The sequence below is a fragment of the Loxodonta africana genome, chromosome 21 (genome assembly GCF_030014295.1).
Source record: "Loxodonta africana isolate mLoxAfr1 chromosome 21, mLoxAfr1.hap2, whole genome shotgun sequence".
Classification (NCBI taxonomy): Eukaryota; Metazoa; Chordata; class Mammalia; order Proboscidea; family Elephantidae; genus Loxodonta; species Loxodonta africana.
In genome coordinates, this window is record NC_087362.1 from 63,132,949 (window position 1) to 63,141,822 (window position 8,874).

Genomic DNA, 8,874 nt, shown 5'->3' on the forward strand with positions numbered 1-8,874 from the left:
ATTTCTCAGTCTAAGTACTAAGTAGGTTCCCTCTGAGCCCAGCTCAGAGTTAGCACCGTTGAAAGTTCCTGGTTTTCATAAACCTTTCCCTCTCCTAGAGCGCTTCTGGGTCCTATCTCCTCAGCTCCGCTGACCTCCTGGAGAGGGCCCGCCCCTCTCCAGTGACTGGGTCCCCCAGGTTGTCTCTGCCCCTGTTGTGTCCAGGTGAAAGCAGACTCCCAACAGTCGAGGGGCCTGCGCTCAACCTTCCCTGGCCAAGCGACGCCAACGCGCCCTCCAAGATTAACTAGCTGAGCGGCTGTGTTGTATCCCGCGACGTGTCATTCGGAATCGCAAACAATTTATCGCCATGAGACGATGTTGTCAGGCGCTAATTTCCTGGTGTCGCTCCATCACAGACCTCTAAACAACAGGGGAGGGCGCTCAGAAGTAGGTGGGCAGGATGCGCGGAGGAACCGTCGTGAGCGAGGCAGGGGTGCCAGTAATGAGGCTTTAAAGAGGAAAGCGCAGCCGGCCTTTGTGGCAGTGTTCAGGCCCGGCCCTCGGCGAGGACACCTCTTCCCTTGGACCCCGGGCGCCCGCAAGGCCCGGCGCCCACTGCGAGACTCTCTCGGGCCCACGCCACCCTCGCCAGCTCCGAACTGCGGCTGGAAACGCAGCATTTCCATGCAACAATGCAAACACGCTCATTACCATCTCCTCAATATGCATGAAGAAAATGCGCGACGCTGGCCGAGCCCCATCACCCGGCTCTGACCTCAGCATCCAATAAGGCGACACACTCATCTCCAGAGATGGATGGGGAGGAGCGCGGGGGAGGCCGACCCACGGGGGGAGGGGACAGATCCTGGAGAGAGAGAGATGGGGGGAAAGACAGAACAGACACGAAGAGGAGAACCCGAGAGACAGACCAAGAAACCGACAAAGGAAATAGAAGAAGATTAGGGTGAAACAGAGAGGAAACACAAAATGAACGAGAAATGAAGGTGGGCAGGAAAAGTCACAGAGTCAGAGAAAGAGAGAGAGAGAAAAAAAGGAGAGACAGAAAATAAGGGGAGAGGGAGATAGCTGAATTGAGAGAAATTGTCTAAAAAGTGGTTCAGAGGAAAGGAGGACGGAATGAGGGAGAGGAGGAAAGAACAAAAATGAAGGACCAATAAATCGAATGTATAGAGTCCGAGAGATAGAGAAACACAAAGGAGGGGGAGGGGGCTGCTCAAGTCAGGTGAAAAAAGGATGATCCTGGAGAGAAAAGAAAAATAAAATCATTCGCGCTGAGGGCCAAGTTTTAAATCCAGGCCCCGCTGCGCGCTGCGCGTCGAGGGCCGCTGGGAGCCCCAAGAGCATAGCGAGGGAGCAAAGGGCCCGCCGGCGGCCTCGCGCCCCTCCTCGGGCTGCTGGTTCACCAGGGGGAACCTAGGCCTGGCCAGCCACCCACCCTGCGCGCCACCGCCCGCCGCCGCCGCCACGACCACTCCGGCGTCCTCTCCGCCAAGGAGAGCCAAGTTGGTAAAGTTTCCCCCAAAGTTTCCCCGTCGCTTCTCCGGACCCACCGAGGCCCCAGCAGCTGATGAGGAGCGGCGGCCGGTCACTGGGCGGCTCTGGGGCCCCCGACCCTCGTCGCCTAAGACGCTCCGGGTCCGGATTCCTGGCCAGATAGGAATTCCTCCCGGTGCAGACCCCAGGCCACGCACTCTGGTGTCTGCGCGGCTGCTAAGAGCAGAGAGAGAGAACGCCAAAGAGAGAGAGGGAGAGAGAAAAGGAAAAAAATATTCTCAGCTCAATTTAAGTCTCATGGAAAGGGCTTACAACTGTAATTAAATCATTAAATTCTTGTCTACGCTTCACAGAGCGGAGAGAAATTAACTTCCCACCAACCTCATTTTCTATTTGAACATGAAATAATGATTTTCTGCCCGTCTAATTACAAAGCCAACATCTGATCAAGCCAGCATCCAGAGGGGATTATCGCATGCACGAGTATTAGACCTCATTACCAGCTTGAGTGCAAAATTATTACATCTTGTAATTGGATGGTGAGATTTATATACAGATCGGCCCGGTTTCTGTAAGATTGTAATTACAAGCTTCGTTGGTTAGCTACTTATCAGAACTTTGCAGGAAAACAAAACAAATGACTGAGGAAAACGAGCATTTCATTAACCTGTAACCCGAGCGCGGGGGGAGGGAGCGGTGGGAGCGCGCGCTGCGGCTTCGGCAGGAAGCGGAGGGCTCGCCGGCTAGCATCGCCTCCTGTGGACTCCGGGCCTGGGAGGGAAGGACAGAAGATGGGCCTCAGCAGGAAGACCTAGGGCTGCGGGAGCGCCCCTGACCGGGACGCGCGCGTACCGTTGGGCTGGCCCAGGAGTGGGCAGGAAGGAGGCCTGGTGGCTCGGGGCTCGCGTGCGGAGCGCGGCGCAGCCCCGGAGCCCAGTGGGCCACCGGCACTGGACACACGTCGAGTCGCGTCTACCTGTGCGCGTCTAGCGCGTCTGTAGCGCACAGCTGTGTGCGCCGAACGTGTGAGTTGGACACCCTCTCTGTGCACTCCGGGAGCCCTGGGCCGCAGTGAAAACGGACTCTACAACGAGCCTGCGAAGCGCTTTATGCTCGGGGAACCTTGGAAGAAGGCGAGATGATAGTCTTCTACATACGGCGCGTTTGTGCGCGCACATCTTTCCCAAATCAACTTCTCGTACACCTGCTTTTCCTCCCCGTGCGAGGGTGTCAATCTAGCCTAATCTCTTGGATTAAGAACCCCTGGAAAAGGTTCCAACTGCCCTTGGACCTGCGAGTTCAGTCCAGAACCGGGCCCCACTCGCCCGGTCCAGTTGAGTGCCAGTGCCACGTCGGGGCTCGGGTGCCTGGGACACTTAGTTCCGACGTGGGCCGAGTATCGCCCAGTCCGAGCAGGACTGTTCGAAGCTGGAGACTAGGGTAGCGATGGGGCCGCTTCTGCTCCGTGCTTGGGGCGCCGGGAGGGATCTAATTAATTGAGGTTCTTGGGTCCGCGTCTGGGTCTTCTGAGTCTTGAGATTGACCCTCCAGGCCAAGAACGCCCGGAGCCGGCGTGGCGGGTTCCCAGAGAACAGCCTCGCCCCTCCCCCTTGCCCTTTCCCGCAGTCCGGCGCGACCAGGTCGATAGCTGGTTAATCCGGAAGGAGCATCTTTGAGGCTCATTACTGTTGGTTTTTTTTCCCCCTTTACCTACCCGAAGAACTGAATTAAATAGAGGGCATTTCACCCGGGCACTTACTGCGCAGCCCCAACTCCCCCACCTCGGAATCTCGCTCTGGTCTCCGCCCTGGTCTGGTGCCACCATTTGTGCAAACTCTAGGACTTCAGGGTCGTCGAGGCTCGAGGTCTGACACCTAAGAAACACCCCAGGAAATAATGTTACCCTCAATTTTGTAACCCTGAGATTTTTTTCTAAGCAGATGAGCCCAAGATTCCCTATGACCCTCGCTAGGAGGTTTAACCGGAAACGAAATCAGGCGCCGGGCAAATACTCCAAGGCCAGAGAGGCCCTCGATAGCTCCCCCTTGGGCGAGGCTTCAGCTCAGGCCAATGCCAGGCACTAGGCAGAGGCGGCTGGGGAAGGGGATACGGGAGAAGCAGCTCTAGCTCCATTTGGGAAGGTCAGACCTCAGCTCGAACCCCAAACCTGGTCGCTCCCAAACTTTCCTTTGTGTCCCCCCGCCCCCTCCCTGTATCTCGGCTTTCACACCTACCGGAGCCCCGACCAGTACTAAGACTACTAGAAAGAGGTAGGCATGGGGGTGGGGGTCAAAACTGGGTGCCCGCCAAAGGCGGAAGAACCTCTCATTCCGGACCTGGGTTCCCCTGAGATCGCGCCACCTTGGCGAGAACTGGACTTTATTCCTCGATCAATCAGTGCGATGCAGCCGGTTTCCCCCTCCCAGCAGAAGCCCGCAACTTCGCGGTAGAGTCGCCGCCTCCGCGTGGTCCCCGGGGCGCCCCGGCCGCAGGTCTGGCCCTAGCGTCCGTCGCCGCCGAGGCCTAGAGCGCTAAGCCCCGAGCCGCCGCAATTCCGGGGATTTCAACACCGCTTTCGGCTGCACGCTCCAATCCGTGAAGGAGGGCGACTGGATACCGGGATTTCAGGTTTGATTTAGGAAGATCCCACCAAAAAACTAAAGTTTCGCCTTCCATCCCCGCTCGAGGCGGTACGAGGACCAGTGCAGAAAGAAATCCGGTGGGCTCGGGGACCGGGGAGTAGTGAGACGAAGAATCTTTACAGATTGAAAATGCCAATACAGAAACTTCTCGAAGCGCTCTCCGAAAGTTTCTGGGACCACCGCCCTAACTCCGTGTCCTTCCCCCACTCCACTCCGTGCTTAGGGCTCCGGCTGGATCCACGTACCTGTCGCAACACCCCCAGGACCCCCGGGGCGTCAGCCCTTCATCCTGCCCCCGCCCCCCCCGCGCCGGGCCGAGCCCGCCATTTCTAATTAGGGGTTCGCACCGGGACACTGGGGCAGCATTAATGTGGGTTATTTCAGGGTTCGATTCTTCTGGGTAGGGGGCTGCCTCGCCCCCCCACCCAGGCAGTGAAATGGCCTTTGAAGACTCTACTACAACGCATGCCCACCCCCAGCGCGCACTCTTCTAGCTCCATCCCTCCACCTCTAAGAGTGGCCGGGAGTCCAGGATTGCGGGCTGGAAGAAAAGGCCGGGGCAGAGGTGAACCCAGCGCCGCTCTGCTCCAGGGTCCGGCCCGACCGTGCGGCAGCCCAGGGAGAGGCACTGAGGGGCAGGAAGCGGGGAGTGGCGAGCTGACCCGACATTAACCCGCGTCCTCGCGCCTCTCGCTCCCCCTCCCGGCGCAGGCAGGAGGGGCGGGAAGGGACTGAAGCGCCCCGGCTCCGGCCCCCACCCCCTCCCGCCCAGCGCGCGCGGTATCCGCGGGGGTAGGCGGCCTCGCCTGTAAGGCGCCCCGGCGATTGGCGACTTCGGAGGAAGACGCGAGGAAAAGTCGAATAAGAGGGCGCAACGTCAGATCCGAGATTTTGGGAAGGGTGAGGGAGGCGGGAGGCGGGGACGGACACACAGACACGGACACACCCCCTCCCCCGTACAGCACCCCGAGCGTCTACAACTCTAGGTCGCCTAGCAAGGGACACAAGGCCAGGAAGGGGGTGGGGAGGGTTGTATGAGTAGAGAAAGAGATAAAAAGCCAGAGACGAAAGAGTGGAGAGACCCGCAAGGGGGGAAAGAATAGTGAGAAAGAGAAAGGGAGGGAGAGAAAAGAGGATAGTTTCCCAGCGTCCAGGAGAGAGCGACGGAGCCCAAAGGAGCGGAAGCGTTCCTGGGGGGAAGAGGAGCGCGGGGAGGGGAGGGAAGAGGAAGGGCGCGGAGGGGGAGTGAAAACTAGAGGAGGGCGAAGGAAGCGAGGCGCGACACCGCTCCGGTAGAGGAGGGCAGTGAGGAGCGAGGCGCAGGCAGAGGCAGCTCCGGCTGCCGAGAGGAGGGAGCGCGGCACAGAGAGGAGGGGCTTGTGGCCCCATAGAAATGTCAATCAGAGCCCAGAGCCCCGGGAACCTCCGCCAATCTGTTCGGACCTGACCTGGCTCCTCGCCGCCGCCGCCGCCGCCGCCGCTGCAGCGGAGGAGATCAATAGGCGAGCGCGGAGCGCAGCGCGGGAGGCAGCGCGGCCCCAGCCCGGCCCAGCCCCCGATGCGCGCCGGAGCCCGCGGGCGGCGCTGAGCAGGGCGGCCGCGGGGGCCGGGCCCCCTCTTGGTGGGTGTCCCGCGGGCCACCATGTCCTTCCCCCAGCTCGGATACCAGTACATCCGCCCGCTCTACCCGTCCGAGCGCCCAGGGACCGCCACCGGCGGCGGCAGTGCGGGGGCCCGGGGCGGCCAGGGCGCCACAGGCTCAGAGTTGACCGCCTCGGGGTCCCTGTCCAACGTGCTCTCGTCTGTATACGGGGCGCCCTACGCCGCGGCTGCAGCGGCGGCCGCCGCCGCCCAAGGCTACGGTGCCTTTCTGCCCTACGCCGCGGAGCTGCCCATCTTCCCGCAGCTGGTAAGAGCCCGGGAGCTGGCTGGGGTGGGGGCTGGTTGGAGCTTGGGTGCCAGGCGAAATGAGTGTGCAGGAGTGGAGCGGGGCCCAGGCCGGGAGAGTTGAGGCGGCGACCGCTGAGGCTTACCCGCGCTACCTCCGCGCGTATCCTCTTCCCTCTCCATGTGTGTATAGGGTGCACAGTATGAGCTGAAGGACAGCCCTGGGGTGCAGCACCCGACCGCGCCTGCTGCGTTTCCGCACCCGCACCCCGCCTTCTACCCGTATGGCCAGTACCAGTTTGGAGACCCGTCCCGTCCCAAGAACGCCACCCGGGAGAGCACAAGCACTCTCAAGGCCTGGCTCAATGAGCACCGCAAGAACCCCTATCCCACCAAGGGCGAGAAGATCATGCTGGCCATCATCACCAAGATGACCCTCACCCAGGTGTCCACCTGGTTCGCCAACGCGCGCCGGCGCCTCAAGAAGGAGAACAAGATGACTTGGGCACCCCGCAGCCGCACCGACGAGGAGGGCAACGCTTATGGGAGCGAGCGCGAGGAGGAGGACGAGGAGGAGGATGAAGAGGACAGCAAACGAGAGCTGGAGTTGGAGGAGGAGGAGCTCGGGGGGGAGGAGGAGGACGCCGGGGGCGATGGCCTGGCGGACGACGACGAGGACGAGGAGATTGATTTGGAGAACTTAGACGGCGCGGCCGCGGGGCCTGAATTGGCCCTGGCTGGGGCGGCTCGCAGGAACGGCGATCTCGGCCTGGGGCCCATTTCAGACTCCAAAAATAGCGACTCGGACGACAGCTCCGAAGGCTTAGAGGAGCGGTCACTGCCGGTCCTGAGTCTGGCCCCAGCGCCACCACCGGTGGCCGCGACTCCGCCATCTCCTCCCTCGCCCCCCGTCGGCCTGGACCCCTGCGCTCCGGCACCAGCAGCCGCCTCCTCCCTACAGAAGCCTAAGATTTGGTCCCTGGCAGAGACGGCCACAAGCCCGGACAACCCGCGTCGCTCACCGCCCGGCGCGGGCGGCTCTCCCCCCGGGACTGCTGTCGCGCCCCCAGCCCTGCAGCTCTCTCCGGCGGCCGCCGCCGCCGCCGCCGCCGCCGCGGCTCACAGACTTGTCTCGGGGCCGCTGGGCAAGTTCCCGGCTTGGACCAACAGGCCGTTCCCAGGCCCGCCGCCCGGCCCACGCCCGCACCCGCTCTCCCTGCTCGGCTCGGCCCCTCCGCACCTGCTGGGACTTCCCGGAGCCGCGGGCCATCCGGCAGCCGCCGCCGCTGCTGCCTTCGCTCGCCCCGCGGAGCCCGAGGGAGGAACAGGTGATTGCTGAGAGCGGGGTGAATAGGGAGGGGGTCTTTGGGGATTCCGCCCAAACAAATGGAGATGGGCAGGCCTCCGGGGCGCGGGGCGCATTTAGCTCCGCGCCTGCTCCCCGCGGCCCTGGGCCTTGGAACCGAGCGCACTAAATGTCCTTTTTCTTCCCTTGCTTCCCTTAGATCGCTGTAGTGCCTTGGAAGTGGAGAAAAAGTTACTCAAGACGGCTTTCCAGCCCGTGCCCAGGCGGTAAGAGACTCCGAGGTTGGGGGATTGGTAGGAAGGCCTGGCGAGGGAAAGAAAAGAACACGGGGCCTAACGTGGGCTTTTGCCCCAGGGGAAACGGGGTTGGGGCGTGTTATTAAAGGGGGATTAAATGCACTCCTGCGTCGCCTCTACGGGCCTGGAGACAGCTCACTGGCCCCAACCTGGGCACTTAGGGCTCGGCCCGCGGAGAGCGCGCTGAGGGAACCGGTCCCTGGATCGGCCAAGCGACCCCTGGCGCAGGCAGCAGCTCTGTGACATTCGCCTCCTTCCAGCCCCAGACCTCGAATCCTGACGACTCTTGCCCAGCTGGACATAATTTTGCACTGAGACACCTCCTTGCCCCGAGTCCGGCACCTGGTAGGGTCTCCCAACCCTAGGCAGCTTCAGCAGCCCAAACCTCACGTCCTTTGCTACCACCGTCTCTCTTTTTCCAGGCCCCAGAACCACCTGGACGCTGCTCTGGTGTTATCGGCTCTCTCCTCATCCTAGTTCTTTTTTCTAATTTTTAAAAAATTCTTGTAATAATTGTAAAAAAAAATCGCTCTGTATAGTTACGACTTGTAAGCATGTCCGTGTATGAATACCTAAATAAGAACACTAAACAAAAAGAAATAAAGCAAGTGCCCCCCCAGCCCTCCTAAGTCGCTTCTGTACCCCAGATTAGCTAAATTTGTGAGGTTTGTTCCATTGATTTTGCGGGGTGGTGGAGTTTCAGTGAGAATAAGCGCGTCTGACGTTTTTGTATATACAGAAAAATGTACATATGTGTGAACCAAATTGTACAAGAAAGTATCTATTTTTGGCTAAATAAATGAGCTGTTGCCACTTTGACTATAACCCTCCTGTCTGCCCTTGGACGGATCTGTTTGGTGGGTTGTTTTTGGTTCGGGTTTTTTTTTTTTATTATTCCTTCCCTGCCCCCCATGTTTGAAGAGTCGCCCGGATCAGCGCAAAAGGACGAGAGACGAGTCAGGACGCAGTAACGACGGAGGTGGCACAGAAGTAGCGGGCTGGGGGCGGCGCAGAAGAGGAGGTCGGAGAAGTACCTGGGGCTCCTAAGAGAAGGGGCGGAGGAGACAGGTGGGACTCCGGGGCAATATTCCCGACGAGGAGCTGGGAAACTGGGCCCAACCCGCCGGTCCACGGGAGCAACCGCGGGACTCTAGGCCTCCTCTGGTGACGTAGCAAAGGGCCTAGAGAAGGGTCTGGACGCTGAGGGGTTTGGATTGGAAGTTTCTCATCATCCCCCGCCCCCCAT

The 8,874-nt window shown here is 60.6% G+C and overlaps 1 protein-coding gene across 1 annotated transcript; it reads left to right on the forward strand.

Moving 5' to 3' along the window:
• The first annotated feature begins 5,781 nt into the window (after positions 1–5,781).
• IRX3 (iroquois homeobox 3) lies at positions 5,782–8,447 on the forward strand. The gene is made up of 4 exons (XM_003416367.4): positions 5,782–6,048; positions 6,220–7,354; positions 7,532–7,598; positions 8,051–8,447. The coding sequence occupies exons 1-4, from the start codon at positions 5,782–5,784 to the stop codon at positions 8,103–8,105; spliced, it is 1,524 nt and encodes a 507-aa protein (XP_003416415.2). The 3' UTR covers positions 8,106–8,447.
• Positions 8,448–8,874: the final 427 nt, after the last annotated feature.

What these genes read in the sequence shown, in the direction of transcription:
- IRX3 (XM_003416367.4), top strand. Translation starts at nt 5,782, where the DNA reads ATGTCCTTCCCCCAGCTCGGATACCAGTACATCCGCCCGCTCTACCCG. An exon ending in TGCCCATCTTCCCGCAGCTG is followed by an intron (nt 6,049 to 6,219) that starts GTAAGAGCCCGG and finishes ATGTGTGTATAG; the next exon opens with GGTGCACAGTATGAGCTGAA. An exon ending in GGAGCCCGAGGGAGGAACAG is followed by an intron (nt 7,355 to 7,531) that starts GTGATTGCTGAG and finishes TGCTTCCCTTAG; the next exon opens with ATCGCTGTAGTGCCTTGGAA.